This window comes from Callorhinus ursinus, unplaced genomic scaffold, assembly GCF_003265705.2.
Source record: "Callorhinus ursinus isolate GAN/ISIS: 27379988/994484 unplaced genomic scaffold, GSC_fseal_2.0 scaffold6, whole genome shotgun sequence".
In the NCBI taxonomy this organism is placed as follows: Eukaryota; Metazoa; Chordata; class Mammalia; order Carnivora; family Otariidae; genus Callorhinus; species Callorhinus ursinus.
The window spans coordinates 61,973,733-61,992,061 of NW_027397068.1; the positions used below are offsets into that span (position 1 = coordinate 61,973,733).

Sequence of the window (18,329 nt, forward strand, 5' to 3'; positions counted from 1 at the left end):
ACAACCTAACCCTACACCTAAAGGAGCTGGAGAAAGAACAGCAAATAAAGCCCACACCCAGCAGGACAAGAGAAATAATAAAGATCAGGGCAGAAATCAATAAAATAGAAACCACAAGAACAGTAGAAGAGATCAATGAAACTAGGAGCTTGTTCTTTGAAAGAATTAACAAGATTGATTAACCCCTGGCCAGATTTATCAAACAGAAAAGAGAAATGACCCAAATAAATAAAATCATGAATGAAAGAGGAGAGATCACAACCAATAGCAAAGAAATACAAACAATTATAAGAACATATTATGAGCAACAAATGCCAGCAAATTAGATAATCTGTAAGAAATGGATGCTTTCCTAGAGATGTATCAACTACCAAAACTGAACCAGGAAGAAATAGAAAACCTGAACAGACCTATAACCACTAAGGAAATTGAAGCAGTCATCAAAAATCTCCCAACAAACAAAAGCCCAGGGGCAGATGGCTTCCCAAGGGAATTCTACCAAACATTTAAAGAAGAATTAATATGTATTCTTCTGAATCGGTTCCAAAAAAATAGAAATGGAAGGAAAGCTTCCAAACTTGTTTTATGAGGACACCATTGCCTAGATCCCCAAACCAAAGACCCCATCAAAAAGGAGAATTACAGACCAATATCCTTGATGAACATGGATGCAAAAATTCTCACCAAAATACTAGCCAATAGGATCCAGCAGTACATTAAAAGGATTATTCACCACGACCAAGTGGGATTTATCCCTGGTCTGCAAGGTTGGTTCAACATCCGCAAATCAGTCAATGTGATACAATACATTAATAAAAGAAAGAACAAGAACCGCATGATCCTCTCAATAGATGCAGAAAAAGCATTTGACAAAGTACAAATGCTTTCTTGATCAAAACTCTTCAGAGTATAGGGATAGAGGGTACATAACTCAATATCATAAAAGCCATCTATGAAAAACCCACAGCGAATATCATTCTCAATGGGGAAAAACTGAGAACTTTCCCACTAAGGTCAGGAACACGGCAGGGACGTCCATTATCACCACTGCTATTCAACATAGTATTAGAAGTCCTAGCCATAGCAGTCAGACAACAAAAAGAAATAAAAGGCATCCGAATTGGCAAAGAAGAAGTCAAACTCTCACTCTTTGCAGATGATATGATACTTTATGTGGAAAACCCAAAAGACTCCACCCCAAAACTGCTAGAACTCATACTGGAATTCAGTAAAGTGGCAGGATATGAAATCCATGCACAGAAATCAGTGGCTTTCCTATACACCAACAACAAGACAGAAGAAAGAGAAATTAAGGAGTCGATCCCATTCACAATTGCACCCAAAACCATAAGATACCTAGGAGTAAATTAACCAAAGTGGCAAAGAATCTGTACTCAGAAAACTATAAAATACTCATGAAAGAAATTGAGGAAGACACAAAGAAATGGAAAAACGTTCCATGCTCATGGATTGGAAGAACAAATATTGTGAAGGTGTCAATGCTACCTAGAGCAATCTACACATTTAATGGAATTCCTATCAAAATACCATCACCTTTTTTCAAAGAAATGGAACAAATAATCCTAAAATTTGTATGGAACCAGAAGAGACCCCGAATAGCCAGAGGAATGTTGAAAAAGAAAAGCATAGCTGGTGGCATCACAATTCTGGACTTCAAGCTCTATTACAAAGCTGTCATCATCAAGACAGTACGGTACTGGCACAAAAACAGACTCATAGATCAGTGGAACAGAATAGAGAGCCCACAAATGGACCCTCAACTCTCCGGTCAACTAATCTTCAACAAAGCGGGAAAGAATGTCCAGTGGAAAAAAGTCTCTTCAACAAATGGTGTTGGGAAAATTGGACAGCCACATGCAGCAGAATGAAACTGGACCATTTCCTTACACCACACACAAAAATAGACCCAAAATGGTTGAAAGGCCTAAATGTGAGACAGGAATCCTTCAAAATCCTTGAGGAGAACAAAGACAGCAACCTCTTCTACCTCAGCTGCAGCAACTTCTTCCTAGAAACATCACCAAAGGCACGGGAAGCCAGGGCAAAAATGAACTATTGGGACTTCATCAAGATAAGAAGTTTTTGCACAGCAAAAGAAACAGTCAACAAAAGCAAAAGACAACCAAGAGAATGGGAGAAGATATTTGCAAATGACATATCAGATAAAGGGCTAGTATCGAAAATCTATAAAGAACTTATTAAACTCCACACCCAAAGAACAAATGATCCAGTCAAGAAATGGGCAGAAGACATGAACAGACAGTTTTCTGAAGAAGACATCCAAATGGCCAACAGACACATGAAAAAGTGCTCATTATCGCTCGGCATCAGGGAAATCCAAATCAAAACCTCAATGAGATACCACCTCACACCAGTCAGATTGGCTAAAATTAACAAGTCAGGAAACAGATGTTTGCGGGGATGTGGAGAAAGAGGAACCCTCCTACACTGTTGGTCAGAATGCAAGCTGGTGCAGCCACTCTGGAAAACAGCATGGAGGTTCCTCAAAAAGTTGAAAATAGAGCTACCATACGACCCAGCAATTGCACTACTGGGTATTTACCCCAAAGATAAATATGTAGGGATCTGAAGGGGTACGTGCATCCCGATGTTTATAGTAGCAATGTCCACAATAGCCAAACTATGGAAAGAGCCAAGATGTCCATCGATAGATGAATAAAGAAGATGTGATATATATATGTATATATATATACAATGGAATATTATGCAGCCAGCACAGGAATGAAATCTTGCCATTTGCAATGACTTGGATGGAACTGGAGGGTATTATGCTGAGCGAAATATGTCAAGTAAAGACATGTATCGTATGACCTCACTGATATGAGGAATTCTTAATCTCTGGAAACAAACTGAGGATTCCTGGAGTGGTGGGGGGTGGAAGGAATGGGGTGGCTGGGTGATAGACATTGGGGAGGGTATGTGCTGTGGTGAACGTTGTGAATCACAGACCTGTACCTCTGAAACATAACACATTGTATGTTAAAAAATTAAAGAAGATAGCAGGAAGGGAAGAATGAAGTGGGGGAAATCGGAGGGGAGATGAACCATGAGAGACTGTGGACTCTGAGAAACAAACTGAGGGTTCTAGAGGGGAAGGGGGGTGGGGGGTGGGTTAGCCTGGTGATGAGTATTAGAAAGGGTACATACTAAATGGAGTACTGGGTGTTATACGCAAACAATGAATCATGGAACACTACATGAGAAACTGATGATGTAATGTGTGGTGATTAACATAACATAATAAAAATAAATAAATATAAAGACCCAGAAGTGTTAGCAGAAAGATGGAAAAGTAATGTTAGCACCAAATTAGAAGAGTGCTGAAACGGTTGTATTAATATCAACAAAGTAGATGTACAAGCACTTTCTTCAAGACCAGAGCACCATTATTTTCAAAGATACATGGATTATTCACAAAAATAAACCATAGTTTGTGCCATAAAATCAATCATTATAATTTTAGAAAAATTGAAATCATTAAAATCATGTTCATTTAGTATAATAGAATTAAATAAAAAATAATAAGGTAGATGAAAAATCTACAAATACTTGAAAGTGAAACAGTATATTTTAAAATGTGCCATGGGTCAAAGAAGAAACAGAAAATGAGAAAGTATTTTGAACTGAAAAAAAGATGTGAAAATATGACATATGGAGGTCTGTGAAATGCTGTTAAAGTTTTCAGTAAAGCATTATTTATGTTAGAAAACAAGAAGAGTCTCAGATCAATGGCCTCAACTTCCACCATAAGAAACAAGAAGAGCAAATTAAGTCCAGAGTAAGTGGTAGAATTGAAATAACAAATAAATGAAATAGATAACATAAAAACAATAGAGAAAAGTGGTAAAATCCTCATTTGTGGAGATCAATAAAATTGGTAAACACACAGCCACAGTGATAACAAAAAAAGAGAAAAGACAAATTACTTATAACAGGCATGAAAGAGGAGATGATTCAATTTCTACAGAAATGCAAAGAGACTGGTAAGGAAATATGTGCAGTTTCATACCAGTAAATTTGGCAATTTAAATGAAGTGGACAAATGCCTTGAAAGACACCAAATTCCTTGAAAGTACCAAATCCCCTTCTAGGAGAAATAGTTAACCTGAGTAGCTTTATATTTATTAAAGAAATTGAATTTTTAATGAAAATGTTTCCCATGAAGAAAACTCCGGGTTCAGAGGGCTTACTGGTAAATTTTAGCAAATAGTACTCACTGTACACAAACTCCTTCCAAAAATGGAGGAGAGTATACTTCCCAATTCATCCTGTGAGGGCTGCATTATCTTCATACCAAAACCTGACAAATTAAGAAAGCTGCAGACTAATGAACAGATATGCAGTAGAGATGCAAAGTCATAAAACTTATCCTTAATAACGAGTAACAAATATAATGACTAAATCTTACATTTAAATAATAATGCTCTAGATGTAAGATCTAACTTCTAAATTGACTTGTTCTAAGGTAAAATGAGTGAAAATTTCTGGCTACATTTCTGTGAGTTTATGCTATTTTACCTCTTGTTTCATATAAAAATAGCTTTATATCTGATTCTTAATGCAAATCGCCAAGTGTATAATTTTAGACATTGAAGAAATTATTATAGTTCTCACTAGTGAAGGTTAAAACTTTAAGACCCTCACAAAATACCACCCCACACCCCCATTCCTCCAATATTTACTTTCTATCAGTGATGTTTTACATCAGTCAAATTCATTTTTATTATACTGGGGCAAATAAATAGCATTATGATATCAATTCTGAACATTTCTAATATAATAAAAGTTCTTGGTGCAGTTTTAATTGTTCATTTGATTTCTTGAGGATGATTTAGATGGGTGGGAGTAATGGAAACAGAAATTCATCTTTACTAAGCTTTTGTTGCTTTGTGTAACCATAGTACTTTTCAAATTGACCAACTCACGTGGCTTTATGTCTAAATGATAGACTTTGAGTGTACTTAGGGTAGTATTCCTAATTTTCTACAGATATTTTCTGCATAGGATATTTTAATCTATATAAAATTGTATTTCTTCAATGACATTTCATTCCTTTTAGGCTATAAATAGTATTAAGATATTGGTACTCTTTCTGTAGTAACTAATGTGTTGGCAGAAGTGAAATACAGCATTATTGATGTTTTAAGACAGTAATTTAGTACTTATCAAACTATTTTAATGGTTATTCTTTGTCATGTCTAGAATCGATCAGTGACTTTTGTATTCTGGTTTCATGTTGTTTTTTCCTAGTAGACTGAGAAGCCACAGATAGAAATATAAGTATACAAAAAAAATAGTTTGTACATTGCTAGCACTGTGAGTACATTTATCTCAAGACTGTCAGTCTTTTAAAAAAGAATATTGAAATAATATATTTGTAACTCACAGCATTGGAATCAGTAAGATTTTAAAAAATTATGTTTCACCCTGTAGATATTCATTGAAGCATTTATTCTTTTAAGGTTTCTTTTCAGTGTTTAGAAAGGTGCTTTTAGTTTTTAAGACAGCTTATTTTCTGCTTATTTCTCTCTCTTACACACACACACACTCCCCAAAGATAAAACAATGCTTAGAAGAATGAATAATTTGTTTACATTTTCAGAATATCTGGAAGAGTTTCATTTGGGTTTTATTTTTAATGGAAATGGCAGTGTTTTCAGTTTATGCCTGTTAACATCTTTAGAGAGGAGAAGCTATAAATCACTTAATATCCAATATATAATAATTTTATCAACCATTTTACAAAAGTGTGTTGTTCTATGATTATCTTACTCAAACAGTATTACTGTTGTCTCCCTTCTACAATGGAAATAATATTAAAATGTTCATAAGTTAAAATACTAGGGCCAAAACTGTACAATTTAATGTATTATTCATATATACAAGAAATAATTCATCCAGTACTCTCAGCATTCACTTTATTATTTGATAACATGAGAGAAGAGTGTTTTCAGTATTTCCTTTCCATGTATTTGCAAGTATTATAATTTAAAATCAAAGTCTTATAAAATTTTTTTCTTTTGTCATTTCGGTGACATTTTCTAAGGTTTTAGGAATAGTAATTATACTAGCAATCAATGATGCTTTTGAATATAATTTTAAGATCTTATTTTCTAGGGGAAAAGAAATTATTTTTGGTGTAAGTCTGCTATAAATGTTAATCAGTTTATGTATAATGTAGGAATAGCTGGACTAAGATTCATATACTTTTACTATGAAGTGATTCTAATCATACTGCTCAGTTTGCAAAACAAGTAAATAGGGAATTTATTTAATTTCCCCAGTATTTTGAATTAGTATAAAATTTGATAGGTAAATAGCCAGAAAATTTCTTTCCAGAAAATTATTTTTAAAGATGCCCTCTTAATTGATAAGAATATCACAAAGCATCATACGTACTACTTTTGCCAAAGCCAAATAATTAGATCTCATAGTTTTAAAAAATGTATCAGAGTAGGCAGTGCTCATGCTTTTCTTTTAATTTTCACAGATGAGAATACTGTCATACTGTTAATCCATTAACTGCCTCATGAGCTTTATTACAGTTATGATTTCTTGTTAGACACTGCATCTTTTAAAGAAATATTTTTAGATTTGTATATATTGCTCCTGTGGCTTATGCCAATAGCTATATCATCTTCCCTCCTTTTTCTCTACATTTTTTCTCTATCCTGAATTCATCATGTTTCTCTACAACTTTTGTATATCTCTTGTTTAGTATGTTAGTTTCCATTCATTTTGCCCTTGATCTCTCCTATTTCCCTTCATCTGTATATATAGTATCCCATTTTTTAAAAATCAAGTCACCTCTTAAGAATCATCTGGAAATTGCATATCTTGGAAAAGTAAGCCAATTGACATAAAAATTCCTCAACCCTAGTTGATGGTACCTACTTTATATCTCATATCGTCTCCCATGGATTATTCAGTTTTGCTCTTAACCCACCTTCTGATTGTAAAGGTGTGCCAGATTTGGTTAGTTAGATTTGCTATTTCCACTTTGTTTACATAAATTTCTACTTCATTTTCTCCAAAGGACTAAAGAAAAAGTAAAACTGCATGTTTTATTCTTTTTTTTCTTTTAAAGATTTTATTTATTTGCGAGAGAGAGAGAGTGAGAGAGAGAGAGCACATGAGAGGGGGGAGGGTCAGAGGGAGAAGCAGACTCCCTGCTGAGCAGGGAGCCCGATGCGGGACTCGATTCCGGGACTCCAGGATCATGACCTGAGCCGAAGGCAGTCGCCCAACCGACTGAGCCACCCAGGCGCCCCAAACTGCGTGTTTTATACATATATAGTTTATATGTGTTATATATTATACACATACTTTATATATATACATAATGCTACATATGTACTACTTATTTGTATATCAGTATACTTACCCATATGCTATACTTAATGTATACATGTATACATATAATACAGACATACTTAAGTAGCATATGTGTAGTATTATATGCAGTGGTATTAAAGAGACTATTAGAAAAAAGTGATATCTTGTATGAAGTTGAATTTGTATTTAGAAAATTGCAGAAATTATTGAAAAAATCATGTATATTTATTGCATGCATAAGTTTGTATTTGGTTATTCTTTTATGGAGTATTTTTCTGGCATTTGTTTGTCTCTGTTATCCAAAATAATTATGAACCACTGGTCCCTATAATTAGTATTTACTTTTGGAATAGTTAAAAATTTAATGCTATCTTTAAAGTAAATGGTACTTTTAAACAAAAGTGTATATGATTTTCTTTAGCAAAGTAAAAATAGTAATTCTCTATAAATATTATATATTTATGTATATGATATACATTTATATATAGGATAAGATTAGAATGTTTTTATTTATATATTCCAGACAACACTGAAGATCTCTCATGTATTTCCCTTATCACCTTAAAAAAATATTTAAAAGCTTTGTATAGCTCCTTAGCTCTACTTATATTTTACAGAAATAATTTCATCTGTTAAGGCTATTAAGGGATTATTTTAAGATTGAGTTTATGGAATGTCATATATGTATCTTGGAATAAGCTTATTACTGTTGAGTAAGCTTTTATTTAGGGGGTGCCTGAGTGGCGCAGTCAGTTAAGCTTCTGCCTCATAATTTCAGCTCAGGTCATGATCTCAGGGTTGTGAGATCGAGCCCCATGTTGGGCTCCATGCTCAGCGCAGAGTCTGCTTGAAATTCTCTCTCCCTCTCCCTCTCCCCGTCCCCTGTGTGCTTGCACTCTCTCTATCAAAAATAAATGAATAAATCTTTAAAATAAATAAATCTTTAAAATAAAAGATTGTAGGGGTGCCTGGGTGGCTCAGTTGATTAAGCGTCTGCCTTCGGCTCAGGTCATGATCTCAGAGTCCTGGGATCAAGTCCCACATCGGGCTCCCTGCTCAGTGGGGGAGCCTGCTTCTCCCTCTCCCTCTGCAGCTCCCCCTGTTTGTGCTCTCTCACTCTCTCTGTCAAATAAATAAATAAAATCTTTAAAAATAAATAAATAAAAGATTTTATTTAGAAATTTGTTAGAGATACTTTGAACTTGAAATATTGAGTTAAATATTGGCATTTAGAAACACAGCTAATTGTCTTTATCCATCTTCATTTAAATTTTAAAATATCCATAATAGTGTTTTAAATATATAAGCATATGACAAAAAAATAAAAAATAAATAAATAAATAAATATATAAGCATATGAGGAGCCCAAATAAATGGACATTGAGGAAGATGATAGTAAATGTTGACTTGTATGTAAGTGGAACTCTTAAGGTTCAGTTACATGGTTTTGTGCTATCCTCAGCAGTTCTGCCTTCCAGTAGGGCAGCTTTTAAAGTCAATTGACCATTAATAACTATCAACTTGAGTTGAAAAGAAGTAATTTAAAGAGCAGAAATCACCCAGGAGAATGATTTAAAAAAATTTTTTTTGCAGGCAAAATAAATAATATTAGAACCAAAAAACTAAAAGATTATATACTTTGGTCATATAAAAGTATTTTTCAGATAGTTTTTAAGTGGCTCAGAGGCATAAAATAAATAACCAAAAAAGTGTCCCTTCAGGGGTGCCTGGGTGGCTCAGTCGTTAAGTGGCTGCCTTCAGCTCAGGTCATGATCTTGGGGTCCTGGGATCAAGCCCTGCATTGGGCTCCCTGCTCAGCAGGAAGCTTGCTTCTCCCTCTCCCACTCCCCCTGCTGTGTTCCCTCTCTTGCTGTGTCTATCTCTGTCAAATAAATAAAATCTTAAAAAAAAAAGTGTCCCTTCAGATTTTAAAAATCATCTTATTACTGTGAGAAATGGATAACATATCTTGAAGCTCTCAATCTGAGGTATTTTTAATTGATCCTAATTCCAAATCTACATTTTTGTCTCCAAATTTTAGTTATTTTAAAAAATTTGTTCTAGGGGTGCCTGGGTGACTCAGCCGGTTGAGCATTTGCCTTTGGCTCAGGTCATGATCTCAGAGTCCTGGGATCCAGCCCCGCATTGGGTGGGGCATATTCAGTAGGGAGTCTGCTTCTCCTTCTACCCTTCACCCCCCTCATTCTCTCTTTCTCTCAAATAAATAAATAAAATCTTTAAAAAAAATTATTCTGTCTAATACAACCAGTTTTTCTGATGAGATATTGGTTGTAATTACTTGGTAATTTATGTGTAGGTGTAGTTTATTCTAAGAATCTATAAGAATACATTCTGTTTTTCTGAACTCAATAATACGTATATCACTATTATATCATCCTTATGCTGGCTTAAGGAATAAAGTAAAAATAATTTAAAATAGTGTCAATACCATATTAAATCTCATTTGCATTAAAGAGGGTTATGGGAATGTAAAATTAATATGTTGACTTCAGCTTGGAAAATAATGAAAAAGTTTAAAGTGAAAATTATAATACCAATTGTGTATAGCTTGGTTTTTAGATTTTGTTTCTAAAAAATGGAATTCTTCACTCCTCTTCTATAGGCTATTCACTCTGTTGCTTGGCATCATGAGGGAAAACAATTTATTTGCAGTCATTCAGATGGCACCTTGACTATATGGAATGTTAGGTCTCCAGCTAAGCCTATACAGACAATCACTCCACATGGTAAGAACGTATTCCTTTTGAACACTACATAAACTGTGATGTACAATAAACTGTTTTGAGTTTCCATTTGGATTTATTTGTTTTTGAGGATAAGAATGAATTTTCTTTCATTTTGAGGAAATCAAAAATATGTATACATATAGAAATAAAATGTAACAACCAGGTAATACAATCTCAAATTAACTGTATTTACAATTGAAATTTCAAATTTGAACTTTGAGAAAATGAATGGTACATTATATTCTGAATATTGTTTGTCCAGTAGTCCAGAAGGTAAGTAATTTTGTGAATGATACAGGACTTACTTTGAGCCTTTGTCATCTTAAAGTTATCAATTGCAAGTTGCTAATACACACATACACATACACACACATAACAGTTTGCAGAAATACTTTGAACTCTACAGAAGGTAATTTTATGCATTGAAGTATTATATCAAAGGTGTCCAAGATCACCCCAGGTTTAATGATTTACTAGTAAGACTCACAGGACTCAGCAAAGGGAAAAGGTACATGGGATGAAGTCTGGGAGAAGCCAGGCTCAAGCTTCCAATGGTCCTTTCCCAGTAGAATGACACAAGACATGCTTACTTCCTTTAGCACAGAGTTATTACCAGGTGTGTGAAATGTTGTCTATTGTGGAAGCTTATTTGAGCCCAGAGTTTTTATTGGAATCAGTCCAAAGCACTTTCTGCTTATAGCACGCACCAAAATTTCAGATGACCAGAAGGAAATCAGGGATTCATCAGGAATTGTTTTGTTCATACAAACAACTTAGGCACAGTGTACCATCCTTATCAGTCTGGGAATGGTGGAAACAATCTTGAAAGCCAGTTACCAGATGCCAACCAAGAGCTAACCTTTCTAGGGATAGCAGTCTCAGGCTTGCTTGTTCTTTTCTGTGCAAGAGCTATTTATAGAACCTCTAAAGTTTTATTAGGGTGTTTATGAACAGATTATGAAGACCTTCCTTGAGTTTTGGTTGAAGTTTAGGAATTTGCATTTCTTTATTAATCTGCATTCTCCATCCACCCTAAGAGACTCTTAACCAGTGGATTTAGGGAGATTAAAGGAACTGTTCTTTACATTGGTAGTCTGTTGAAGAATATCCTTGTGGTATTGCTAATATTTCATTGTTTGCTTTAAAATTATCAGTGCCCAATTTAAAAAAGTATTGGTCCATTCTGAATAATTGCAATGTAGAAATTAAAGAAATAGTAAAATTAAATATTTATCTGTGGCAGGATGGGTTTTTAGAGTTGTTTGTTTTTTAGAAAAAAATAGTAATTCATAAAGCCACACATTTTAGTATACTTTACTGTTGCCTTGTGGTTGCAGTCATCTGGAAAAGCCCTAATTTTAAATTTGCTATGGGTCTATTTATGCATGCATCCAGGGGATAGATAGCCCTTATGATTGAGGTTTCAGTTTTTCTTAATATATTTTCATTCTTTATTCATTCTTTCATTCTTGGTGATACACCTGAGAATTACCATAAATTTTAGGATTTCCTAAGACCTCTAGAACCTAAGAATCCTGAAAACAAAAAAGATGATTATTCTTAAAAGCTTTCATTTCAAATTCAGAGAAAATGAACCTAGTATCAAAGGCAGTAGAAATATGTAACATTGGCTTTGCAGTTTTGTCTATCTAAATTTTTATCTTTTTTTATAAAAATGGTACTTTTTTTTCTTTTGAATCACTTGAGAGTAAGTTGTTGACATACTGCCCAGTCACCCCAGAATATTCCAATATCTATTTTTTTACAATAAGAACATTATCCTGTATCACCAAGTTTTGCCTTTTATCAAAAGGGTCTATATGCAGATTACATTTAGTTGTTTCAAACTGAAACAGTTCTTGAGCCTTTTCTTGAGTTTCATAACTGACAAATTTTGAATATTCTAGGTCAATTATTTTATAGAATGTGCCCACATTTGGTTTTGTCTGATGGTTTTTCATGCTTAGAATCAGGTTTGGAATATCTTAAAATGATTGATACATTCTTTTTGCTGCCTCTCAAGTGGAACTTGTGTTTGATTTGTCCAAATTGATGGTGTCTTATACCTTGATCCCTTGATTAAACTTCTGTCTGTTAGATTTCTCTATTATAATGTTCTTTTTCCTTTGAAATTGATAACTTTTTGATTTGTATTTGTAATCAATAAATATTTGGATTTGAAGGATGTACTTTTGAGACTCTTTCAACATACTGTTCCTCCTCAAACTTTTATCCTCTGATTTTAGCACCTGTTGTTGTTTCTTGGCTGGGTTAATTTTATTGTGGTAATTGCCAAATGGTGACTTTTCTATTTAATCTTGACCTCTCTTTATATCAAAAACTTAGATCTTTGGGAGCAGACTCTGAGAAGTGGAATAAGTAAGTTTCTGTAGAGTTTATAGTATCTTAGCAAAAGAGGGTCACTAGCTAAAATTATTTTTAAACAAGACAAAGAATATTTGATTTAGTATTTTTTTTCAAAATTAAAATCCAAACAAAATGTAAATAAATTTTTTCTGCGGCAGGTGTTAAGTAGGATGGCATTTATTGCATATTATAGCGGTCTAAAAATGTAGATGATCAGATGTACTCTATTTATAAAATATGAATTATTTTTGATAGTAATGTTTACTGCTTATTTTTAGTGGTAGGTAACCTACCAGAGTTAAATTTATGTTGATAGCTGATTTCAGTGACAAAACTAAGTGCATTTTTACACATTAAAGTACAAAAATGTGTTTTTCATGCCATGACAAGGTGTCATGTATTCCATATATATCCATACTTGATGGTATATAATTTTGGTATACTAATGTCTGCTTTGATGGATTGAAATTTAGGATTATTTTCTCATGACTATCTTCTGTTGTGATCTCTTGCTTTTCCTTTCTGGCAGTTAGGGTAAATTACTTTATACTAGACTTAAATTTTTTTCCATTTTGGGTTTTTTTCTAATTTAAACCTATTTAATGGTTGTTTGAGTATTTTCTTAAAAAAACATTTGTAAGTATTACCTTGATAGCTAGGAACTAATTGTACTTTAAGACTCCTACCAGTACTTCATTATGTGATGTTTAGTGTTGAGAATAGTTTAAGATGTCCTTGAATAATCTGTTCAGAAGACATGATATTACATCAGCCTAACATGGGGTTTTAAAACCAGAAGACCTGTGGTCAAGCCCTGGTTCCATAATCTCTGAGTCTATGATTTTTGGGAAGTCAGTTAACTTTTCTGAACTTCAGCCTTCTCATCTATAAATGGAGATAATTAAATTTAATCTTCTCATATGGTTGTTATGGAGATTATTCTTATTTATTCAACAAATATTGGATCTACCATGTAATAGGCACAGTTCTACATCCTGGATTAAATAAGCAAAATGTAAGTGAAAGTACCTGAAAATTGTGATGTGCTATACATATGTGATCATAATAAATATAAGTCTGCATATGCTATTAATTTGGTAGGCTACGACTGAAAGATTGTTAGTGTTCCCCAAAATATATTTCACATATTAATTTTTCTTATATTAATGAATTTTTCAGTGAAAAGCCATGTTATAGTCAAAGATTTGGAAATGCTGAATTAAAGTTGAGCATTTTCTTCAACATTAAGACTTATTAACTTTTAATGTGTATTATGAATTTCTAAGAGGGAGAATATATATATACACACACACATATATAAATATTTATTATACTGGTTTATATATACATTTATGTGGCTTTTCACAAATTTATTTGACTTTAATGTCTTTTATTCGGAGAACATCTTCTGGTTCTCCAGTGCTCTATGAAATACACTTTGAGGAATGATGGCCTTGAACTATAATTGAATCCTAAGACAGTTCTCCAGATTTGTTAGCTATGTTCAGTTTATCCTTGGATGTCATCTTTCATTGCTCAAGTTGTTTGATAGCAAACTCTTATTCTGAGGGGCAGAGCAGTTATCTAGATAGTGATGATAAAATAGCCAGCAAAGGAAAATATTTTGATTCATTTAAGATAATTTTTTGATATAATATTGGATAATTTTGCAATGCATATAAAAATGATTGATAGTTGTATTTTTTTTCAGGAAGTTTTCATTTGTGTGTCTGAAATACTTAACAGATGATTTGTTTACTAACTAAAAGAGTGATAGCTCCCTTTAATATGGTTTTTATGAATATCAGAGAACATTTCCTGGCAGTGAGACAACCTGGAATGTAACTCTAGCTTTGCTATGTATGGAAATACTTTCTGGAGATAATTACTATTCTCTGGGACTTTAGTTTTATCATCTGTAAAATGGCAGGATTGTACAAGGTGATTTTTAAGGTATAAAGTTTTGTGAATATGTGGGTTGACTGCAAAGTCATTTTATCTTGGTGGGCTGTAAATTTTGTATTTCTGTGTGGTAACCCTAGGGGTGAGTTCTGCTTCTCTCTGTTTGACCTGTTTCCTCTGACAAACAAACTTTAATAATTTAGGAAGGAAGAACTTGATAGTCCTGGCATAGCTCATACATTTACCCTGAAGTAATCATCATGGTTCAGTGAGTTGCTGGCTCAGGGCACCACAGGATCTCCCTTGTAACCCTGGGTATGTTTGTGTCAAAGTTCCATTTTTCTGATTGTCATCTTCACCAACATTAGATGATTCTCAAAAGAAGTGGAGGTGATAGATGGTCAAAATCAATAGGTGTCTATTATAGGAAATGACAGTTTAAAATTTAGCTTCTGGAGCTTATTCATCAGTGTGATCAATCTACTTATTAAGGAATAAATCAAGATTGGGGAACTTTATTAAGTGTCGCTGAAGAAAAAATTTTACATAAATAAAAGTCAGTGTAATATTTTAAGGATGTGACCTAAAAAAATTTCTGTTAATCTACTTTTAAGATTCATCTGGGCATAAAACATTCAATAAATAATAAAACCATACTACAGTTCTTTATATAGTTCATTTCAAAGTTTTCCTCAGTTTATGAATTTGAAAGGACTTACCAGACTCTACAGAACATATGCAAATAAAACTTTTATGCAGATAAAACTTTTATTTAAAGGCAAAGGATACCCTGCAGCAGGAGAAACACAATGCAGGTAAGCATTCTGAGAGGCATCGCACATGCAGGCTCCCACAGACACATGTATCCAATGATTGTGCTGAGTCTTCAGCTCCAACCACCTAGATCTAGCTTCTGAGGAACTCCGTTTACCCTTTCACTGATCAAGCCAGTCTTGTCACACCAGTTAAGCCAGTTGCCAGCCATCAGTAAAACTGTGACACTGGAGGTCACTGGGGGAGTTTTGGGAGTTTGGGATTTTGAAAAAGCATATCATAAATCCCACTGCCCTTGTCCAAGAGTCAAAAACCAGGTATCCAAGTGTCTCTAGTCCAGCTGTAAATCAACTCTGTCTTCATACTTACTAAAGAAGGAGCACCCTCCTCATTTTGGACTAGTATTATTAACAATGTCATTCTCCAGTTTGAATCCTTTTATTTTCTAGAACATCACTGTTCAATAAAAATATAATGCAAACTGCATGTGTAATTGTAAATTTACTAATAACTATATGAATAGCAGTTTAAAAAGGTAAAATTGGTTTTAATAATAAATGTTTAACTCAAAATATCATTTAAATATGTAATCAACTTACAAACTTGAGATATTTCACATCCCTTTTTGTACTCTTTGAAATCTGCGTACTTTATACTTGGACCAGCCACATTTTAAGTGCTCTATAGCCATGTGTGAATGGTGGCTACCATACTGGAGAGCCAGCTCTAGGCTGAAAACATAATTGTTGTGTAACAACTGTATCAGTTAGAAAATGTGTTCTACATTCTAAATATCAAAATTAAAAACAAAGGAGACACTTATTTTTGTCAGTGATCCTCATTTTTAGTGCATCTTCATTCATTCATTCAATAGACATTTACTGATCACCCGCTATGTACCAGAGATTAAATGCTGGAAGTATATTCCCCTTGGAGAACTCAGAATCCAGTGAATGAAAATGATCTATTAATGGATTACTAAAATACATATTGTAAGTGCTGATACAGGTATACATAATATGCTGCGGAAACAGAATTAGTGTGCTTTTGGATGAAGGGTGTAGGAAGATTTCACAAATTCAAGTTATATGGGCTTGGTCTTAAAGGATGAGTGGGGAGTGATAAGATGGGAAAGAGCAGAGCAAGGTTATTTTAGTTAGAAGATACAAAGACATAATCAAAAGCAGGGTATTCTTAGAAAACTGCTAATTGTTTAATATGGCCAGAGTTTAAAATACCTTTGGGAAAGATGCAGGAAACAATGGCAGAACTGCATATGGAGGCAAAAATATGTATTGTAGTATGCTAAAGAGTTTGGACATCCTGATGGAGACCTAAATGATTTTACAATGAGAAACATAAAATTTATCTTTTGGAAATACTACTTTGATGCATTAGGAGAGCTGGGGGCAGAAGAGGGAGACCAATTAAGAAGCTTTTGTAAATGATAAATAATGAAGATTTCAATTGTGACAGCAAATGGGAAGAAAGGGACATACATGAATACAATTCTGGAATTTAATCAACAGAACTGAGGCCAATTTTTTTGTGGCTGGGTGGTTTACAGGAATGGGAAGCAGGGCATAGTAAAAGATAAGAAATCAGATGTGACTTTGAGGTTTATATGATTTATTAAGTTGTTTTATAATTAACCAGCTCTTTTAAACAACTTACCAAGGTAGTTCACAGGTGTTTGAACAAGCACCAGTTGAGTAAGCGCAGGTTTTTGCTGCTCAGGGACACAGCAAGTAACAAGTAAAATGACATCTAGTGGTGAAATCAGGTGATCTTCTAAACATCCTTTAATTTACATATGCTTTATAAAAATCTTAGCAAGTGCCTTATTACTTTATTTGATTTAGAGAATGGTTAGTCTAGGATTACAGATGAGTAAATTGCCTTTCTGGAATGTAAGCAATAATTGGTGACATAATTTTAAAAATCTGAGTTGAAATCAGATTATGCCGATCAAAAGGACTCATTAATTTCCAAGCAAGATTCATGAAGAAAGATCACTATAAAAACTGCAACATTTGACTTACAGAGATAATAAAACTACTCTGTTACCATCCTTGTAGGGGGTGGGAAAAAAGTTTACTTACAAAGAAATAAAAATCAGACTGACTTTAAACTTTATTACAAGTTTAAATACTGGACATAAGAGAGGAACATGGAAGACTGTTGAGCAAGACAAAAGCTAAGAATTTTGTACCTAGCCAGGTTTTATGCGCGATATATAAGCTCAAACTTGTAAAGATTCAGTAGATATACCACCCAATGCCCTCCCTTAAAAATTGTTCTAGCTACTGAAAGATTGGTGGTGAATATTGGAATAAGTTAAATTGAGTTATAACTGAATAATTGTTTACTTCATAAAGCGAAATGCATACAAAAAATAAGTTTTGAAAATAAATGTAAAATTTGTGTCTGTAATCTCAAATTATATCAGTCTGACACTCCCATTAGAGCTTTGGGTAGTAGAAGGAGAATAAAGGCCTGATGCTGGCCTTTAGAGCAACCATTTAAATTCTTTTCCTGAAAGCTCACATATTTCTGAACAGATTGAAATAGTGGTTGAAATTCTGTGTTCCTTGTTCAGTGTGAGGGACTACTTTTCAGAGTTAGGCCTCTTTTTTTCCTACCTTTTTTTTTTTCGTGCCTTCCCCCATGTTAGCAGCCCAGTGACCAGCTGCACTATGTCAAAAGTCTTACACGTGTTCTTCAAAAATATATTCCTAAAATTATGTATATTAGTACACACACATTTAAATATGAGGGATTTTGCCATTGTTTTGCATACAATGGAATTATATTAATCTTTTCTGTATTTTCTTTAATCTACTCTCCTTGAAGAAAGTCCCTTCATGTCATCTGGCATAGCTCTGATTCCTTCATTTTAACGGTCGTGTAATAGCCAGTTCTGTTCCCAGTTTTTCACGAAGTATTCAGCCATCCCGACATAATGAGCATTCACTTTATTTTCAGTTCTTGATCACTATAAATTATGCTCTCGTTACCATCTTGTACATATTTGATAGGCCAGTGCCTTTTGTTTCTATGGAATAAATGCTTAGGAGTAGAATTGCTCTTCCTAAGAATTAAAGTTTCAAATATTTCTGTTTTTAATAAGTGTTCTCACACTGCCTTCCAAAGAGACTGTAC

The 18,329-nt window shown here is 33.7% G+C and overlaps 1 protein-coding gene across 5 annotated transcripts in view; it reads left to right on the top strand.

Moving 5' to 3' along the window:
• STXBP5 (syntaxin binding protein 5) overlaps window positions 1-18,329 on the top strand; it is a 174,313-nt gene that overhangs the window by 67,211 nt on the left and 88,773 nt on the right. For all 5 annotated transcript variants that reach the window (XM_025866294.2, XM_025866293.2, XM_025866295.2 and 2 more), the window contains exon 8: window positions 10,001-10,124. In XM_025866294.2, coding sequence (XP_025722079.1) covers window positions 10,001-10,124 — 124 coding nt within the window. The remainder of the gene's footprint in view (window positions 1-10,000; window positions 10,125-18,329) is intronic.